The sequence below is a fragment of the Thunnus thynnus genome, chromosome 9 (genome assembly GCF_963924715.1).
Source record: "Thunnus thynnus chromosome 9, fThuThy2.1, whole genome shotgun sequence".
NCBI classification, from domain to species: domain Eukaryota; kingdom Metazoa; phylum Chordata; class Actinopteri; order Scombriformes; family Scombridae; genus Thunnus; species Thunnus thynnus.
In genome coordinates, this window is record NC_089525.1 from 24,343,149 (window position 1) to 24,364,420 (window position 21,272).

The window sequence follows — 21,272 nt, forward strand, 5'->3', positions numbered from 1 at the left end:
AAAGTTTATTAATAATATACAATATGACATGATTTTACCCAAGAACCTACACTGTAAAGATTTGTCTGAACATGATTTCAATGTAACATAAGCGTTTAGTTTGTTACAACACTTACCTTTATATTGTTCACATACTCTTAGACTTCGATTGCAGATGAAGACGACATTTGCAGCAACAGAAATGGCCAAGCAGACTACTAATATCACTATTCCAATAAATAGTGAATGTGTTGTTTGCACTAGAAAACAAACACACAAAAAGAAAGATGTATCAAAGATTAAAGAGACTTATCAATCATGATGTTATCAACATAATTTGAGTAATACTTTCATTATTGAACACTAAATCATACCAAGTTCCAGTTTAGTTCCATTTCCAAATAATATCTCTCCACATGTGGCCACAGCACAGTAATAAGTCCCAGCATCAGAGGAGATGACGTTTTTAGAGAAGCGATAGACACAGCTCTTTGGAGACGAGTGAAAGCCAGTTTTATTTCTACATTCATCACGGCTACTTCCATCAGTGTAGATAAAGTCTGGATGAGATGCATCTGACCTGGCTTTGTACCAGTAAACACTGTGTACTCCTGGACACGTCTTGTTCTCAGAGTCAGAGAGGATTGAACACTGAAGAGTCACAGAGTCTCCTGGACGGACTGGATCAGATACTGTCGGCCACTGAACAACAGTATAGTTTGATGTCCTTTCAGTGTTTCCTATGCAATGCAAAACTATGTTAAAAATTAGAGACCTCCACACACATTTTGAAAACTGGTATTGAAGTATATGTGAAACATAAATTAAAGTTTTGTAATGAAATTGGGAAATTTAGTGACACTTTAAAATTAAAGTAAAATAGATCACATTATTACCTTTTACTAACAAATATGTCGCACTCCATTCAATATTCATCCACTCCATGACAGCGCAATGGTACATTCCCTCGTCTTCTTGGGTTGTCTTCAAAATGGTCAGCTTACGAAAATTCTTATCTTTATGTACCTCCACTCTTGAGAGAGAAAACTCTGATCCATAATCAGGTTTTGCAGATTTAAACAGTTTCACAATTAATTTCAGAGTATCACCGGCACTCTGCTTGTACCAGTGGAGTTGTTTATTGCTGGTCTCATCATTAGGGAAAGCACATGTCAAGTTTGCAGGTTCACCAAGTTGAACTGTGATCACTATCACTAGAACCAGCGTATCTGAATTAAATGAAAATATAGAATACACATTGTAAATAACAATTATTGTATAATGTACCAAATACATTATGCAAAAAGATGATATATGAACCTCCAAATATCTTGTTGAAATGGAAATTCTTAATTGTATAGAGAATACACAGAATTAGATGGCACTTACATCCTTGATGAAGAACAAGCAGTGTTACCCATAACACAATCATCTTGACATTGTCTCTTGTTAGGAATCTTTCTGGTATTTCACTGAGTAAAGGAGGTGATGTAACGTGGCCACGACACTGAATGTCACACTGAGAAATGCATGTGATTGGTTAACACAGAATCTAGATTCAAAGACAAACTTCCTGTCACATTGATCTTATCCTGTTCTTTGTGAAGCATATTTCACCTCTCATTCTTCACCATTCACTCAGTCATTTTAATAATAATCTCAAATATTTTTGTTTTGATTAATTTTGGGGACTCTTCTATTGCTGCTCTCATCTTGTAGTGCTTTTTATCTTTGGTCGGCATGTCCAGCCTCTGCCCTTACTATGCATTTAGGTGCACAGCTCTGCAGCGAGCTAAACACACTTCCAACAGTGGTTGAAGACAGGAGTGAGAAATGAAATTTGAACACAGACCATTAATTACAGTAAGATCCTGGCCAATGAGGTGTTAATGAAGTTACCACTGCTGTGCCACATGTGTAAATGCTCACAGCCTCTTTCTCAGTTTGGAGACGCACTTATCGTTTTAGCTGCTGTGTGATGCTGCAGCCAGCTGTGACACACAGCCAGCTGTGGGCAACAAAAAGAATATCAGTGCTGATGTTTCTGCGAAACCCAGGATACTTTCAGCAAAACCTGAACAACATTATTGCAAGATTCAGACATTAATCTAAAACATTTCAGACCTGAGTCATATTAATAGCTGTAGTCTATTTTGATGGACATTTCAGCAGATTATGTTATAGACACGAAATACTATAGAAGTAAAAGAAGCAAAATACATGAAAGTTGGTTTGTGATTGTGGGGCACTCTGTGTGTGAGCACTTCTGATAATTAAAGATGTGCAATTTGAGGCTTTTGTGCTCTCTGCGGTTTTTATTATGGACCAATCTGTGTGCTGAAATGTGGAGAAAAGCCTGAAACACTGAAACCCCTCCACTCACTCAAACAGACTCTCAGTGAGCTGAGAGCACGACAGAGTGAGAGAGAGAGAGAGAGAGAGAGAGAGAGAGAGAGAGAGAGAGAAGCAGTGATTGAGCGAGCTAGAGAGTGAATGAAGAGAGCGAGCGGCGGTGCATTGAGAACAAAGCAGTGAATGAGAGAAATAAAACATTATTTCTAGCGTCATTCTCCTCCAGTTTAAAAACTGCTAAGACCACTTACTATCAGAATAAAATCTGTGGCACCACAGACACTCGGAAAATGCTCTCTGCTTTTAACTCACTTCTCAATCCGCCTCCTCTTCCACCCTCCACTCTGCTCACTGCAGACATGTTTGCCTGATTTTTTACTGATAAGGTCTCTGCCATCAGTAACCAGTTCTCTGAGCCTGACCAACTCAAACTGCAGCTGCCAGCTAACAGGGACACACTCTCCTCATTCTCCACTCTGACTGAGGAGGAGGTCTCCAAACGTCTGCTGGACTCCTGTCCCACTACCTGTCCACTGGACCCAATACCATCCAACCTTCTACAGACAATTTCCTCCACACTTAATCCCACATTCACACATATCATCAACTCCTCAATTACAATTGGTGTGTTCCCTGATGCATTTAAGCAAGCTTGGGTCACCCCACTACTCAAAAAACCTACATTCAACCCATCCCAGGTTGAAAACTACAGACCGGTTTCACTCCTGCCCTTCCTATCAAAAATACTTGAGTGTCTTTAAACAAGTCTCTGATTTCCTTCCTGAGAACAACCTGTGCGATCCAAGTCAGTCTGGCTTAAAGCGGGGTCACTCTACCAAGACTGCATTCCTGTCGTTTACGGAATCACTACGTTCAGCTAGAGCTGCTGGTCAGTCCTCAGCTCTATTGCTGCTAGATCTGTCAGCTGCCTTTGATGTGGTCAACCACCAAATCCTCCTCTGCGCACTCCCTGAGCTTAGTATTTCAGGATCTGTCCTATGCTGGTTCATGTCCTACCTCTCAGGGAGATACTGTAAAGTATCTTGGAGGGGAGGTGTCCACAGCTTGTCAACAGGGGTTCCTCAAGGGTCAGTTCTCGATCCCCTTTTCTCCTCAATATTCACCACCTCACTTGGTGCAATAATCTGTTCCCATGGTTTCTCATACCATTGCTATGCTGACGATACCCAGCTCTCTCTGTTATTCCCGCCAGAAGACCACACAGTCTTGGCTCAGATCTCCTCATGCCTTGCTGATATATCGGCATGAGTGAAAGAATGCCACCTTCAACTTAACCTCTCTAAGACCGAGCTCCTTGTCATCTCAGCCAGTCCCTCTATACAACAAGACATCAGTATCCAGCTCGAATCAACGCAACTCATGCCCACAAAGTCTGCCCTAAACTTGGGTGTCATGATCGATGACGAACTAACCTTTAAGGTCCACATGGCCTTACTTGCTCAGTTGTGTTGATTTGCCCTTCACAACATCAGGAAGATCAGATCCCATCCGTCTGAGCATGCAGCACGACTTCTGGCACAGGCTCTTCTAATATCACGCATTGACTACTGCATCTCCTTACTGGCAGGCCTTCTCGCATGCACGTTCGAACCTCTGCAGATGATCCAGAATGCGGTGGCATGTCTGGTCTTCAACCAGCCCAAAACAGCACGTCACCCAGCTGTTCATATCCATCCACCGACTCCAAGTTGCTGCATGCATCAAATTCAAAACCCTGACACTCACTTACAAAACAGCAACTAAAACAGCTCCTGCCTACCTGAGCTCCCTCATTCAGGTCTACACTCCCTCCTGCTCACTATGCTCTGCCAATAAAAGGTGCTTGGTCCCACCAACACAACAAGTCATTAGCCAGACTCTTCTCATCTGTAGTTCCCCGGTGCTGGAACGAGTTACCAAACTCTGCTTGATCTGCGCTCTGTGTACTGCCTGTTGGCACCTACGTCCTATTGGACTCAAACTTAGCTTTATAACACTTACTCATGTTGTTCTCTCCTGACTAGATAAAAGCGTCTGCTAAATGAAAGTTTAACTTGTAAATTGTATTTTCTGATTGTTTCACAGGGGTTACGTTCTAAAGCACAAATAAACACACCTACACCTACACACAGCCCTAAGGGAAGGAATGAATGCAGCCTTACATGTATCGTAGGCATGTGAACAGTACTCAAACAAAGTTTACTTGCTTCACCATCTTCATATTAAAACTATTAATCTTACATGGCCACAGATAGATACATTATTTCATCATAATGCATCACGCAAACAGAAGTGTTTGAAAAAAGTAAAATAGTATTAAAACTTAGTAGCGTTTTTCTTTCACTCGCTTCCAAAACAAATACACGTGTTTTTACGACACAAGGTGGTGGTGCTTATGGGTAATGCAGTCTTCATTCTGGGAAAACACTACCACTTTTGTCCACAGGGGCTGCTAAAATCAACACAAAATGAAAGTTCCTGATAGTAGCTTTAATATTTGATGATACATCAATGTTGTGTTCGCAACATGTTTCCACTGCCCTCAAGTGACCAAAAATAAAAATAAAATCAGGTTTGAGTAGAAAGAGAAGCTAAAGTAGGTAACAGTTGGTCAGTAAAGTAACAGGTAACAGTTGCTTTGAATGTTGTATTAGCAACACAGCCTCAGACAGCTAGCTTAATGGCTAGCTTGGTTAGCATTAAACTGATTGTAGAAAAACTAAATAAACTAAATAAACACACCTTATAGTGAAAAGAGTACCTATAGATAATGCTCCTACAAGGGCTTTTAAGGAGAGGATAAAACCTACTTGTCAATATTTGGTTGATGACAAAATGGCAGATGTAATGATGTGTAATTAATATCAGATTTAGTGACCTTTGACCTCTGACCACCTGAACTCAAATAAAGACCTGAAGGAATGTGATTTCTTTTACCTGTATTTAGTTATAATCTCTATTTTAATATTTATATGTGATATGTGATTGTAAACTAAAGTTGCAATTACAGTGGAGGTAAACAGGGATATATTTTCATTCATATTTTTAATCTAGGCTCCACTGGAATATCTTTGCATGATTTACAGTTTAAAAAAACTCTTTTTTTTATCTTATAGTGGCTCTTTACGCAGCCCCTCAGTTCAGACTCTGTCTGAAACGGGCCGTTTTAGTTCCTGTCTCTTTAAGGCCCCTGGAAGCTGCCTCATGGCAGACTTCAGCCAGCTCTGGAGGCTACGTCAACAAACTACAGTTGTAGGATTTCACTGCTTTTTTTTGTTCTTTACTCGAAATGCCAATTCAGATACATCTTTCTGTGTTCGAGACGAAATCCGATCCGCAATATGAGAGAACTAACCCTAACCAAGGCTTGAAATTAACTTTTTGATCACCAGCCAATACGGCTACTAGACTTTAAAGTTACCAGCCAAAATGTTTTTTCTTGATTTTCAGATTACGAGAGCCATTTATAAATATATATCTGTTATAAATTCAAACAATTTAAAAGTATCAGTAAGATAAGAAATGAAAGATATAGCATAATAAATCTCTTTTACAGCCTCCAACTTGAAATCATTTGTCCCAATCACAAAATAGTTCATCTTGTATTTCCAGTCCTGTAGATCCGGCAGTCCTGACAGTACATTATGTTTTTTTCTAGATCAAATACAAGCCACTCATGACCTGATCGCCATTTGGCATTAAATGTCTTCATTTTATTCTTTCGTCCTTCATTTTCATTTTCATCCTCCACCTTCCTCTTCTGCTAATTTGGGGTTTTTGCCCCAGTCAAAAATCTCCACATCTCTATAGTGATTCAGTTTGTATACTCATGGTCTTGCGTAGTGGATTCTACCACACGCTACATCCAAGCCAATGGGTGTATTACACGCAGGGCTGCAGTGGTAAATAAAAGCTTGGGTAAAACCTACCTTACCTCAGCCACTTGGTCTTATGGATGGATAGATGGATCAGTCTCCATCTTAAAAACAAATTTCAATTCTCACACAGTTTATATGGTCCTTAAAATATATAAATGTTTGTAATATGACAAAATAACAAAATTGACTTGTGAGGACAGCAGTTTGACTTATAGATGAATCAGTGTTTTGTGTTTCATAATAACTGAAACTATCTGTCATTTTTAGTGTTGTGTTTACAACATTTACTGAGGTCACTAACCTTTTAACAGCAGAGAAACATAATGTTAATAGAGTTGTGGTGTAGTATTAGTACCTGTATTAAATGATCTTTAAGTCATTTTATAGTAGGTTTCAGCCATTTTAAGAATGTTTTTATTGCAGCAATTTGCAAGTCATTTCAGATTAAGACAAACATTTTTCAGACACAAAATTTTGTATTAATATAAAACCAAATATGTAATTATATGTGAAGAATGCAACGAAAAGATATTATAGGCTGTGATAGTCCTAATTTTATCAATAATAAAGCAACTGAGTAAGCTCTAATATTTGGTGCTTCGTTAAGATAAAAAAATATACAACAAAACAATCACAAACAGAAGCAAGTGCTCAGTATCATCAACATTTAACTTGAGAGTACACACTGTCCTCTGAAAACTCTTTCTTCTTTCTTCCTCTTGTTGCTTTTCTTTCCGAGAAATTCAGTGCAGCGTAGTTCATTTTGTCATCAGCTTCAGTCTGTGCAACAAATGAAATAGTTATGTATATATATGTATATATACATGTATGTATATATAATGTGATATAAACATACAGTGTCTTTAATGGAGTAATAACTCACAATATCACGTTGGCGCAAATTGTCATGTCGAGCTTCTGAATTCATGTTTTCAATTCCTAAAGGTAAATTAAATCATAAGAATAAATATTTTGGTTGATAAAGGAACTTAAAGAATAATTTTGTAAAAAAAATATCCAAAGGGTATTTAATAATTCCGATAAAATATAGTCACAGGCTTAAATTAATGATCAACATTCTCTATGGAGATATAAATGTTTTGAATGCAGGTTGCTGCAATTGTTCAACAGTTCATTAATAATATATATATATATATATATATGACATGATTTTACCCAAGAACCTATAATGTAAAGGTTTGTCCAAACTTGTACATAAAATGCATAAATTAATAAAAATGTTACACATCTAATGAACATATTTTTAATCTAACAGAAGCATTTAGTTTGTTACAACACTTACCTTTATATTGTTCACGTACTCTTAGACTTCGGTTGCGGATGAGGACGACATTTGCAACAACAGAAATGGCCAAACAGACTATTAACATCACTATTCCAATAAATAGTGAATGTGTTGTTTGCACTAGAAAACAAACCAACAGGAAAGACTTATCAATCATGATGTTATCAACATACTTTGAGCATTACTTTCATTATTGAACACTAAATCATACCAAGTTCCAGTTTAGTTCCATTTCCAAATAATATCTCTCCACATGTGGCCACAGCACAGTAATAAGTCCCAGCATCAGAGGAGCTGACGTTTTTAGAGAAGCGATAGACACAGCTCTTTGGAGACAAATTCATGTCAGATTTATTTCTACATTCATCATGGCTACTTCCATCAGTGTAGATGAAGTCTGGATGAGATGCATTTGATCCAGCTCTGAACCAGTAAACACTGTATCCTCCTGGACACGTCTTGTTCTTGTATTCAGAGAGGACTGAACACTGGAAAGTCACAGACACTCCTGGACGGACTGGATCAGATACTGTCGGCCACTGAACAACAGTATAGTTTGATGTCCTTTCAGTGTTTCCTATGCAATGCAAAACTATGTTAAAAACTTGAGACCTCCACACACACTGAAAACTGGTATTGAAGTATATCTCAAATATAAATTTAAGTATTGTAATGAAATTGTGAAGTTTGGTGACAATTTAAAGTTAAAATAAGATAAATCACATTATTACCTTTTACTAACAAATATGTCCCACTCCATTCAGGATCTGTCCATTCCATGACTGCACAATGGTACATTCCCTCATCTTCTCGGGTTGTCTTCAGAATGGTCAGGCTTTTAAAATTCTTATCTTTATGTACCTCCACTCTTGAGTGAGAAAAATGTGGTCCATACTCAGGTTTTGTAGATTTAAACACTTTCACAATTAATTTCAGAGTATCACCGGCAGTCTGCTTGTACCAGTAGAGATTTTTAAAGCTGAAATCCTCATGAGATATAGCACATGTCAAGTTTGCAGGTTCACCAAGTTGAACCGTGATCACCGGAATCAGCGTATCTGAATTAAATGAAAATATACAATACACATTGTAAATAACAGTTACTGTATAATGTGCACAATGTATTATGCAAAAAGACAATATATGAACCTCCAAACATCTTGTCAAAATGCAAATTCTTAATGGTATAGAGAATGCACAGAATTAGATGGTACTTACATCCTTGATGAAGAACAAGCAGTGTTACCCATAACACGATCATCTTCACATTGTCTCTTGTTAGGAACCTTTCTGGTATTTCACTGAGTAAAGGAGGTGATGTAACTTGGCCACGACACTGAATGTCACATTGAGAAATGCATGTGATTGGTTAACACAGAATCTAGATTCAAATTGCACTTCCTGTCACATGAAGACAATGGAGTAGAAGCTCTGCTGGGTCTTTGTGGTGGTCACATACAGGTACTCTTTGGATACTTCAGGTGTACTGTGCTTATTCCATCCGTGAAGAGCTCATTACATGGGTGGGATATAGTCTGGGATATGTTTTGTGACCCACATAGGGTCGACCTTTATCAGAGTCATTGTCAGCAGTGGCTTACACACCTATAGTGTATTACAGTAATGAGTTGAGTGGGAGGATAGTTCTCTATAAATGTGCAAGCCAAAAACAAGGAAGTGATGCATGATCAATAGACAGCAGAGGGAAGGAGGGAACAGAAAGGGGAGGGAAGGGAGATGAAAGGAAGGGAAGGAGGGAGAGAGAGGAGAGGGATGGGGTGGGAAGATAAACCTAAATGTTAAAAAGAAGATATAATGTGGCTACCAAGTCAAAGTTGACTTAATCCATATGTACACATGATAAATTCACCAATCTCTCTGTCTCTCTATCTTTCTCTCTCTCTCTATGTATATATATGTATATATATATATATATGTATATAAAATTCACACACAAATTCACTGTGTGTGTGTGTGAGTGTGAATTTATATATATATATATTTATATTCCTGAAGTAACATTCACAAAAATATAGAAAGCTCATTATAAAGTCAGGTTGTTATATAGTGCAGTTGGGAAATACATGGGTGGGATATAGTCTGGGATATGTTTTGTGACCCACATAGGGTCGACCTTTATCAGGGTCATTGTCAGCATTAGCTTACACACCTATAGTGTATTACAGTAATGAGTTGAGTGGGAGGGTAGTTCTCTATAAATGTGCAAGCCAAAAACAAGGAAGTGATGCATGATCAATAGACAGCAGAGGGAAGGAGGGAACAGAAAGGGGAGGGAAGGGAGATGAAAGGAAGGGAAGGAGTGGCTACCAAGTCAAAGTTGACTTAGTCCATATGTACACATGATAAATTCACCAATCTCTCTGTCTACTCTCTCTCTCTCTCTCTCTCTCTCTCTCTCTCTCTCTCTCTCTCTCTCTATATATATATATATATATATATATATATGTATATATCAAAATTCACACACAAATTCACTGTGTGTGTGTGTGTGTGTGTGTGTGTGTGTGTGTGAATTTATATATATATATATATTCCTGAAGTAATCATTGGGACCGGTGTATTTAGTTGCTTTCAGGTGTACAGTGCAAAACGTCTTGTGTTGGAGTAGTATTTTAGGTGGGTTGCCTCCTATAGTGTCTTTTTCAATGACTTTTAACACCATGACTCTCAGTGTATTGGGGTTGCCATGTCGCGTTCGCACATAATGTGAGGCCATAGTATAATCAACAGCTTGGTTAGCAGTAAACTAACTGTGGAAAAAACAAATCACAAAATCACCATATAATGAATAGAGTACCTACAGACGACGCTCAAACAAGGGCATTTAGGGAGAAGATAGATATCTTGTCAATACTTGTTTGGTCACCTTTCTGGTAGGACTGAGTATGTTTCACTGGGAGGATGCAGGTCTAGACCGCTCCCTGTCACCTGTGGTGTTCCGCAAAGATCCGTTCTCGGCCCCATCCTGTTTACTCTCTACATGCTCCCCCTTGGACGTCTCATGATCAGACACAGGATGTCTTTCCATTGCTATGCTGATGATACCCAGCTGTACATCAAAACTGCCCCAAGCCCTTCTGCAGCCATGTAATGCCTCAGCGTCTGTCTTAAGGAGATAAAGACTGGATGAGCAGAAATTTCCTCCAGTTAAAAAGCAGCAAAATTGCAGCTCTCCTTATTGGCTCTCCACACCAGATTCAGTCATCCCCCATACATCATCTCACCTGACAGCCAGGACATCCCCCTTTCCTCCTCAGTCACTAATCTGGGTGTTAGGTCTGACCCTCAGCTCACTTTTGATGACCATTTAAGACGTCTGTGCAAAACTTATTTCTACCATCTCAGAAATCTCTCTAAACTCTGCCCCTCTCTAACCCTGTAAAATGCAGAGAAACTTGTCCTGACCTTTATCTCCTCAAGACTGCACTACGGCATTGTACTCTTAACAGGGATCCCTGGCAGGAGCATCCAGAGGCTCCAGTACATTCAGAACAGTGCTGCCAGATGAGAGTGCGAATACACGAACATATAACACCAATTCTTTTTTCACCGCACTGGCTCCCTGTCTCCTTAAGGGTTGACTACAAAGTCCTGTTACTCACATACAAATCAACAGACATGCATCTCCCTACTTACAGGAGCATAACCTTGCATGCCAGATGGTTTGTACACAGAACCATCTGAGAAGTTGTCCCTGGAAACTGTTTGGAAAAGGGCAGGCACTTTGAAAAAGTACTTGGCAGTTGATAGGATGAACCATCTGTCTATCACTGCTTATAACTGTCTTACCTTGCAAGGCAGCTGAATTTGCGAGATCATGAAATCATGCAAGAATCCTCATAGGATGCTGATTGGTTTGACTCACCGGTGGCTGTTTTCACATTTCAACTTTCCTCTTAATTAATCACAGAGAAACTCTCCCTCTGACAGCTTTCTAGTATCAAACTTTCTAGTATCAAACTTTCTAGTATCAAACTTTCTAGTATCAAACTCTGCACATGAATAATTTTGCACAGTGAAGTTCAAACATCCAACTGTAACAATAAGTAAAATACATTTTTGAGTGGAGGAGGACTATTTTAGTTATGAAAAACATATGGGTCAAATTACTTATAATCCTGTGTTTTGTTCCTCTGTCTTTGTCTAGCTCATTGAGTCTGGACTGTGACACAAGCTGGTGTTCCTATCAAAAACCCCAAAGACCAGAGGTCCAGCTTCACCCTGTGTCTACTCAGTAAACGTAGCATGAGCAGCAGCAGCCGCGAGTGCACTGGAGGCGTTCAGGTGATGCGTGTAAAATGGAGGAAAATAGACTTGAAGCATAAATGAATGCTGGTGCAGACAGCTGCATAGATTACATGCGCATGAAAAACATGTCTGACACACTTGCTGTCTAGACACGGGGTTAGGCCGCATTCACACCAAATCTGGCAAAGCAGGAAAAACAGCAGCAGCAACAACAGAGAAAGAGAGAGAGAGAGAGAGAGAGTGAGGGAGGGAGGGAGCAAGAGAGAGCAGCAGTGGTCGAGGGAGCCAGAGAAGAGGAAGGCGGCAGTAACAAGAGCAAAGCCGTGAATTCTAAAGCACAAATAAACACGCCCACACCTGAACAACAACCAAATATACATAGGCCTATGACAAGTATCAACAGTATGAGCTGGGATGTTTCAACATGGACAACTGACCATCAATGTAGCAGGTTACTGTTAACATATAACTTTAATTATTCTGTCATAATGTGTTAAAGAAGTTTGTGATGCTATCTATCCAGATATGCTAACTATCCAGGCTGCTTACAAGATTAGTGAAGTCTGTCACATATTAGAGAGCAGACACCAGGAGATGAGAGTAGAGATATGGACGTATGAGAATGGCATGCTACTGTTTGAAGCAACTTTTGATTTAGTTTCTGTCTGCATCTATTTGTTAATCTAAATGAACTGAAACCTACACTGAACTCAGTGCATCAATAGCGACACAGGAAGAGGGTCACGTAGTTGAGTGAGGCCCAGATCCTGTTGTTGGCAATTTTAGTATTTTGGAGTGGTAGTAACCGGTACAGCCATAAGACTTAGCAGTGATTGAAACCAAATATTTGCAGTCTTCACAATGTGAACACAATACATAATGACTGTAGTTATGCGCCTAAAACAAAGTAAATACTTCCAACGGGCAGTTCAAAACCAGTTTGTCTCATATGATCCAAGAATGTGGCGATTGTGGAGCGCCCCGACAGACAAAGCACAAATCTTTGGAGCAAACATACCCACTATGCCTTCCAGACAGAAAATAGAAACATTTTAAGAGACCAATAGGATTGATCCACTTCATTTTAGGATGCACATTGTTTTATTTTTTAAATGCAGCCCTTATTTTACTTGAAATGAGAAAAGAATATTTATTTACTGTCAGAGTATTAATTATTTATAACATCTGTATATAATATAATGTTAGTTCTTTCATGTTGCTGGTGTATATACTCATTCACACCTCACATCAACTGTGTTCATTTTTCTATGCTTTGAATTAGTGGCTGGAAGCCAAGCAATCGGCCCGTTCTGAACAGACACTGCGCTAGTTCATCATTAAACAAGACATTCAGTCAGTCAGTCAAACTTTATTAAACTAGAGGCAAACTACACTGATTGTGATTTTTAAAATAAACACATCATGGCTAAAATTAAGATAGATGAGAATGTAAAAAAGATGTAAAAAAGCGTTTGGGAAAGAATAGTGCAGTAAAGGTTAAACGTTGTGTTCTTAATTTAATCATTAGTTTGGTATCTGTTGTCATAATGTATATTTCTTAATTAAGAAGAAAGCACTGCTACACAACCACCAATTCATTTTAATGCAATACTTTGGCATGGCATTGAAACAGATGTGGGTCATGCAGGAAATTAATAGACTTAAAAATACATGATATACACTCTGATAAAAACTCACACAATAAAACAAACATTCATAGATGTGGGACACCTACTCTATAGGTCTATCACCAAGAACTCATTTCCTTAAACATATACAGTATATACATGTATAAATGAAATGGCAAAAGTAAATATAATACATGTTGCAGGTTATTTAACATTCACCAACTCAAGAGCTGAAATGTGTACATCAGTATATCTCCCACACAATGTGCCATACAAACATTATATCAGCATCAAATTTGTGTTTAGACTGTTAATTCAACCTGAGAGCACTGGAATCAGTGTAGATGATATCTTCCTCTGCAGTTTTTCTATCCCTTGTCCTGGATTTGCATTTCTTGCTTGTGAAGGTTGCTGCAGAATAAACCAATGAGTCCTCGTCTCTCTGAGTATAATATAAAACATATAAGAAATATATGTGTCAAAGGTGAAATAGAAGATGTCAAAATTTATTTAGAGAGAAAAACATACTGATAAGCTTTCCAGCTACATTTTATGCTTGTATACCTTACCTGCCAAGTTTGCTGAACACCACTGGCTGCAGTATTTGTGTGCAGATCAACTGCAGCTGTATTATAAAATAAAAACACAACACTCATATGAATCATTTCAATCTAATTTTGCCAAATATGTTTGATTAATCAATGTATGAGTGACTTCTCTTACCGTTACAACAGTCACAAGATTTTTTCTTGATTTTCTTGATTGAATAAATGAGAACGACTATAACAATCAGACTGAGAGCCAGAGCAGCACACAGCAGAAAGAGAACTGTATTGTCCTTCTGCAAATCACAGATGTTGACTGCTGAAACAGTATGAAAAGGTGCAAATAATGAAAGTTTAGAATGAATAAAAGTGTAATTAATTATTTTTTTAAATTATTATTTATGTCATTTAATAAGATGTTAAAGTACATTAAGGATACAAAGTAGACATAAATAGGGTAATTCCCACATTAGATAGAAATATTGTTTGATGCAGTTACCTTCAGTGTTGAGTTTTGTTCCATTTCTACTCAGTGTCTCCCCACATGTGGTCACAGCACAGTAGTGAGTCCCAGTATCAGAGCTGCTGACATTGTTCCTGGAGAAGTCGTAGACGCATTTCTGTAGAGACTGAATGTCAAGACTCTTCTCACTTCGATCATTACTGTTTTCATGAGTATAAATAAAACTGGCGTTAAATTTATCCAAACTGGCACTGAACCAGTAAACATTGTGTTCTTCTCGACATGTTTTGTTTGCCGAGAGGACTGAACACTGGAGAGTCACAGAGTCTCCTGGACGCACTGGATCAGATGGAGGGACTGTAGTGATATCTGTATGTGGTCTTCGTCCTTGGAAATTGAAAAAAGGATAAAAACTTCAAAGATTAATTTATATGTTCAAGTCTGGAAATTTTATGTAAATTACGATAGACGCTTTGATGTATTTACCTTCAACTTTTAGATGTGTTCCTCTCAAAAATGTCAACTCTTGTTGTAGTGTTCTCATACAATAGTAAAATCCAGTATCACTAAGCTTTGCTTTTTTAATACGCAGAGCAAATTTTCCAGGTTCTTCTATGGCTCTAATGCGAAGATCATCCTCAGAGCCATATACTCTTCCGAAGACCTGAGGCACATTTTCAGAAACAAGTTTGATCCAAAACAAGGTTTCAGCTAACTTGCGGGGACATGTCATTTTCACATAATTTCCAACACCAACAGTCTTTGTCTCATAGATCCAATCGTCTGCACATCCTGAGAAGACATTAAACAAGAATCATATACACTGTCTCTTAAGTTACTGTAAGAGGATGACAATACTTTAAATATACTGTATATCTGGAGTAAATCTGACCTTTCTACATATACTTACGCCCAACTCTGTGCATCAGCAGTAAACAAAGTATGATCAGCATTTTCCTGTTAATCCACTTGAGACTGCAGTTAAATCATACTGTATTAGAAGAGGATTCACCTTAATGTAATCATATCAAGTGGGAGGGAACAATTTCAGAGCAACCTGATTGGCCTCTCACTACGTTGATGTTTCACTGTACCACAGTGGAAATAATCTTGACTACCTTTCAAAACAAGTGACACAAAACCAGCATGAACCCCTCTCATCTCATATTTGATTCTCATTGTGGGTTTCTATAACTGCCGCTTACAGTAAACATGACAGATCTTTTGTTTACAATACCTCTGCTGTAAATATAAGGTACAAAAACAAAAAAAAGTTTTTTTTAAATATCATGGCTCTTATTTCACTTGATCTTGATGTGAAATAATCTCCCACTGTCAATATATAGATGGACTTTTCTGCTGATAGGCTTATGTGAAAATGCCATCCAAGCTGTTGAAGCCACACACAAATATCTCCAACTTAAATATCATTTTATCCTGTGGGGTCATGTATCAAATAAATATGCCCCATTTCCCTTAAAGGGGAACTCCACCAATTTTACACATCAAAGTCTGTTTACATGTGTTGGGGAGTACTACTTCATGTGTGAAAAAAGTTTGTATAAAAAGCATTTTGTGGCTGCAGGGGATGCTTCACAGAGTTTCATAAATTACCTCAAGTAATGTTACTTGAGTCAGCATCAGTTGGGGCAGAAGACTACTCGGTTTGAAAATGAAAAAAATTCTCAGGCTGTGGAGTTAGAAAGAAGTGAGTTTACCAGGCCTCTGTAGCCAGCTGCTCATCTCTGCTTGAGCCTAGCGGCTAAAGGCTACATTAACCACTACTTGCATAATGCACCCTGATCTGCACAGTCAAGTGAATCAAGTCAATTTGCATTGTGGGTAATGTAGGCATGAGGTTTTGACAAGGACGACAAATGTATGGAATAAAAAATACGATATCTCTGGTTGTGCTGCATCAATTGTCATCCTTTTTTTTTAACTATCCGTCGAGAGTCTGATAATGTTATGAGTGCAATACTAATTCAGTGGATTACTCTTTTAGCACAATACAGTACATTGTACTGTTTTGTACATCTTGCTCTGTCTCACTGTCATTCACTGTAGCACTACCATATTTATGGGGGGATGTGACCTGGTTTCTAAAATCCCTGAAATAGATTGTCTGAATTTATTGTCTTGATTTTGAGTCTTTTCACAAACACCCAAGATTACATCAATGATGAAGACAATGTTGACTTCAAATGTTCAATGCCATTTTTTACAGCATAGTTAAGACATGGTTAAGGTGAAGCAATTGCATGTTTTGATCTGAGAGAGGGAGGTGAACCTGGGAGAAAGCCCAATTAAATTCAGTGAATAAAGAATCAGGGCCGAAATGTGAACTCAAGACCTTGCTGTTGTGAGGCAGCATGTTTATGACAGAGAGACTAGACTAGAAGCTTTTCACTAACAGTAAAAATACCAACTTAATTAACATAAAGAAAACCTTGGGGAAAGAAAACGAGTGGGGGCTGCACCCCGAGGTGGTGCAGCCCCCACTCGTTTGCCAGAGGGCTGCCTCTTAATGTGAAGTCGGCACCCCTGAGTGAAACAGACATGATGTCTCCTCTCCTTGGTTTGTGTGCGAGCCTGTTGCTTTACTCCTTAAGGGGGAGATAATGCTGCTGGCCACGCCATCATTAACCCAAGAAATAAGCTGTGTGTGCTGGTCCCATGAGGGATGACGACAAGATCAGCGGGAGACAGTGTTGACACTAAGTAGACATGTAGTGTCCTGTCCCTGCCCAATGTGTGTGCACAAAGCTTTATTCCTCAGTGAAGAGGTAACATCGCTAGATGCATCACCATTAGATGCATCACCGTTAGACTCATCACCATTAGCTGGAGAGATGAGCTGTGCTAGCTGGTCTAATAGCTGATGGTGCCAGGGAGCACAGTGAGAGACAGATCTGCTTCTCTGTGTCACTGTGTCGGGTGGGATGTGTTTCTTTCTCACAACATCGTGCCTAACATAGCACTCGTGCATGGTCTTGGTGCTGAGCTTTTCCCGGCTAGCATGGCACGTAGTTGAATGAGGCCGCCCCCCATCTGCTTCCCTAACGGTGGGAAGAGAGGCAGGGGTGCCAGCTGAACGAGTGAGGCTGTGCACTCTTACACAGCCTCTGTGATCAGCTGGATGAAGCAGGCTGGGCCGCTATCATCACAGTGTCATGGAGGGCCTGAGAGGTGGTAGAGGGATGGGTGGAGGATTTTGCTCTTTGATGGAAAATGTAATTTGTTTTATTAAAACATTTTCAACACAGCAGAACACATGAACATGAACAGTGGTGGGAGGGGCCAGTGAACTCCACTGACACATTCAGGTGGGGCGCTGTTGAACATAACCCGTGCTGATATGATGCTCTCTCCCACTGACAGTCACTTCAGTGCTGCTGCTCTCCCTACATGCAGGGCTTCTGCGTGGGACTGCCGGCGTTTTTCGTTCTGGCATGGGCCACTCCACGGTTACGGGAGGGCCAGTGCTGCGGTGTCTCTGTTGAGGTGGTCTGGGAGGTGGCTGATGGTGCTGACGGTGCTCTCCTCCTTGCCATGGTGTTGCGACGATACACCTCGTCACCTCTCTGGCTAGAAGAAGGCCTCTTGAAGCACTGACACAGTCATGTGACTGCATCACACGATTGTCTTGCTGAAGTATACTTCAGTGTATACTTCATCTATGGTTGCATCATTGAAAACACACATAAAATACACATTTTCAGACACGAGCCCATTAACAAGCAACTAAAACAGTCAATTTGTTCAACTAAACTTATCCTGCTATTAAAGCTTGCCGCATTTTAGATCATCTGCAGAGGTTTGAGTGTACATGCAGGGAGGCCTGCCAGTAAGGAGTTGCATTAGTCGATACGTGATATTACAAGAGTTGTGCTGCAAGCTCAGACAGGTAGGGTCTGATCTTCCTGATGTTGTACAGGGCAAATCGACACGATCGAGTGACTGAAGCCACGTGAACCTTAAAGGTTAGTTGGTCATCAATCATGACACCCAAGTTCTGGGCAGACTTTGTGGACAAATGCAGACAAACACACACACAACACAAACACGACATCATCTGACCTTTCCTTGTCTCAGAGCCGCGTTGTAAAGTCCATGTCATTGTAGCCAACTTGTGATAAAACAGAAGCCTTGTCTCTGGAGTTATAACATTATATATTGTAAATAATACCTGGCACTGAACTGCTGCTGCTATTCCTGGTTTGAGTTGTGGATCTGCGGTAAAACCCAGAGTGGACTTTTGAGTTGCCGTTCTTTTGTATTTGTGAAATTAAATAGGATTGAACTGAACTGATTTGGGGCTGTGGTGAAAACGAAGCGGATTGAAATCTGAGATTTTGGGACGCATTACACTTTTGCGTTAAAAGTAACACAAAAGATATGTTACCTTGTAACTAATTACTTTTCATATGCAGTAATTGGTAAAGTAATTCAATTACTTTTTGAGAGAAGTAAGTGTAACTTATTACTATTTTTCAGTAACTTGCCCAACACGGTTTAAGACATGGTAAAGGTTAGGCAACTGCATGTTTTGATCTAAGGGAGGGCAGAGAACCTGGGAGAAATCACAATTAAATTCTGCAAATATAGAATCAGGGCCGAAATGTGAACTCAAGACCTTGCTGCTGTGAGGCAGCATGTTTATGACAAAACTACGACAAAAAATAAGCGTTTCACTTGCAGTAAAAATACCAACTTAATTAACATAGCACCCTACTTAGAACAGAAACAGGAACACACATTGCTCTCCAGCACAACAACACAAAGAGCTCTGGCATCAAAAAATGACCTTACAGTCAAATTAAGGATTCCTGGACACTGCATAAGACAAATACACAGTGAAATATACAGAGAGTGCACGGAAGAGAAGTAACAGTTACAAAATTCAAAAGCCCTGTGATGAATACTTTGTACTTGTACTATGTGCTTTGTGTCCTGCTATGTACTTTATACTTTCTCTTCGCGCACGGACACACATGCACACACACACACACACACATACACTCAGTAACAATCTGTTTACTGAAAGAAATGATGTATGGAAAGTTTAGCATTGTTGTGGTTGGGCTTTAAAAATAAGGTGTGAATTCAAAAGGGGCCCTTCTTCCTGTGTCACTCTCAGTCTGAAGTCTCAGGAAGCTGGGCTTGAGCACAACTGTTTTACATGTTCACCAAAGCAAGTGCAGTAACAATACACGATTGTATCATCACAACCATTTACAGAAGTAGACAGAGGTTTTTGCTTTTTATTGATAGTTGCTAAGAGAAGGTGGATCTGAGTGAGACCAGTGACCATTATTCTTTTGAATGGGACCATTGTGAGGGTGCTGATGCAAGTGCTCTGGCAAAAAAGACGAATCTAGCTCAACCTTCCTGAGCAGTAAATCCTTCATCATATCATGTTACACAAATGATTGCTCCCTGAGAAGGCATTAAACAAGAAACATATACACCTTCTAATGCTATCTCTCTCTTTCTCTCTCTCTCTCTCTGTCTCGCCCTCTGTTGTAAAAGGATGACAATACTTTAAATATATATCTGGAGTAAATCTGACCTTTCTACATACTTATGCCATTTTATATCCCATTTTATTGCACTATAAGTTACTGTAGTTACTGCCTCCAAACCTGAACAAATAAACAACTTGCAACACAGATGAAGCATTTTAAAGCTGAAGTGACAACCTCTGCCTTAAATATTGTGTCTCTTTTTTGTGTAACATCTTATATGCTGCAAATTATATGTGTATAATTAATATAGAAAGTAGAATGCAATAATGTGAAACAAAAACATTGTAGGCTGTAATCAGCCTAAATAAGTTTCAAAAATCAACAAATATGTACATTTATTCTTTCATAAAACAATGGACATGGAGTAAATATTTCTAGGACAACACCCCACAATGTAAATACACAACATAGAACATAAAGAGCAATTATGTGAGCATGTATATATTTAGATATGTATATGCATATATGTATAGGCATCTAAATGAAGATATGTGCCTATATGTATACATGCATAAAGGCATATGGGCACTTATATATGTATGCTCACTCTCAACAAAGTTAGAAGGAAATCCAATACATTTATTTACATAGACTGTCAAAGGTCAGTCCTGTTAACCAAACCTCAAGTTGTCAGCGTTTAACTTGAGCGTAAACACTTTCATCAGTCAACTCTTTTTTCTTCCAACCTCTTGTAGCTTTTGTTTTAGAGAAATGCAACCCAGCATAGTTCAGATCATCTCCACCTTCAGTCTGTGCAGAAAATGAAAGCTCATTATAAAGTCACGTTGTTATATAGTGCAGTTGGGAAATACATGGGTGGGATATAGTCTGGGATATGTTTTGTGACCCACATAGGGTCGACCTTTATCAGGGTCATTGTCAGCAGTAGCTTACACACCTATAGTGTATTACAGTAATGAGTTGAGTGGGAGGATAGTTCTCTATAAATGTGCAAGCCAAAAACAAGGAAGTGATGCATGATCAATAGACAGCAGAGGGAAGGAGGGAACAGAAAGGGGAGGGAAGGGAGATGAAAGGAAGGGAAGGAGTGGCTACCAAGTCAAAGTTGACTTAATCCATATGTACACATGATAAATTCACCAATTTCTCTGTCTACTCTCTCTCTCTCTCTCTCTCTCTCTCTCTCTCTCTCTCTCTCTCTCTCTCTCTCTCTCTATATATATATATATATATATATATGTATATATCAAAATTCACACACAAATTCACTGTGTGTGTGTGTGTGTGTGTGAATTTATATATATATATATTCCTGAAGTAATCATTGGGACCGGTGTATTTAGTTGCTTTCAGGTGTACAGTG

At 39.1% G+C, this 21,272-nt stretch overlaps 2 protein-coding genes across 4 annotated transcripts; both read right to left on the reverse strand.

Annotated features, from left to right (window-relative positions):
• Positions 1–342: 342 nt before the first annotated feature.
• Positions 343–10,564, reverse strand: LOC137188694 (immunoglobulin superfamily member 3-like). Its single transcript, XM_067598319.1, has 3 exons — positions 10,465–10,564; positions 876–1,208; positions 343–719 (listed from the first exon to the last, which is right to left on the reverse strand). Exons 1-3 carry the CDS (start codon positions 10,562–10,564, stop codon positions 343–345), a joined length of 810 nt encoding a protein of 269 aa, XP_067454420.1.
• Positions 10,565–13,083: 2,519 nt separating this feature from the next.
• Positions 13,084–15,395, reverse strand: LOC137188783 (uncharacterized). 3 transcript variants are annotated; one of them, XM_067598382.1, is made up of 6 exons: positions 15,331–15,395; positions 14,907–15,212; positions 14,457–14,807; positions 14,136–14,240; positions 13,982–14,037; positions 13,084–13,854 (listed from the first exon to the last, which is right to left on the reverse strand). In XM_067598382.1, the coding sequence occupies exons 1-6, from the start codon at positions 15,371–15,373 to the stop codon at positions 13,723–13,725; spliced, it is 993 nt and encodes a 330-aa protein (XP_067454483.1). In that variant the 5' UTR covers positions 15,374–15,395; the 3' UTR covers positions 13,084–13,722. The 3 variants fall into 3 exon arrangements, with proteins under 3 accessions (XP_067454483.1, XP_067454482.1, XP_067454481.1); XM_067598381.1 differs by having other exon boundaries at positions 14,136–14,273; XM_067598380.1 differs by having other exon boundaries at positions 14,136–14,276.
• Between the last annotated feature and the right edge of the window lie 5,877 nt (positions 15,396–21,272).

What these genes read in the sequence shown, in the direction of transcription:
- LOC137188783 (XM_067598380.1), bottom strand. Translation starts at nt 15,373, where the DNA reads ATGCTGATCATACTTTGTTTACTGCTGATGCACAGAGTTGGGC. An exon ending in GCTGATGCACAGAGTTGGGC is followed by an intron (nt 15,213 to 15,330) that starts GTAAGTATATGT and finishes ATGTCTTCTCAG; the next exon opens with GATGTGCAGACGATTGGATC. An exon ending in GTGTTCAGCAAACTTGGCAG is followed by an intron (nt 13,855 to 13,981) that starts GTAAGGTATACA and finishes TATTATACTCAG; the next exon opens with AGAGACGAGGACTCATTGGT.
- LOC137188694 (XM_067598319.1), bottom strand. Translation starts at nt 10,564, where the DNA reads ATGGAAAGACATCCTGTGTCTGATCATGAGACGTCCAAGGGGGAGCAT. An exon ending in ATCTTTGCGGAACACCACAG is followed by an intron (nt 1,209 to 10,464) that starts GTGACAGGGAGC and finishes CATTTAATTCAG; the next exon opens with ATACGCTGGTTCTAGTGATA. An exon ending in GACATATTTGTTAGTAAAAG is followed by an intron (nt 720 to 875) that starts GTAATAATGTGA and finishes TGCATTGCATAG; the next exon opens with GAAACACTGAAAGGACATCA.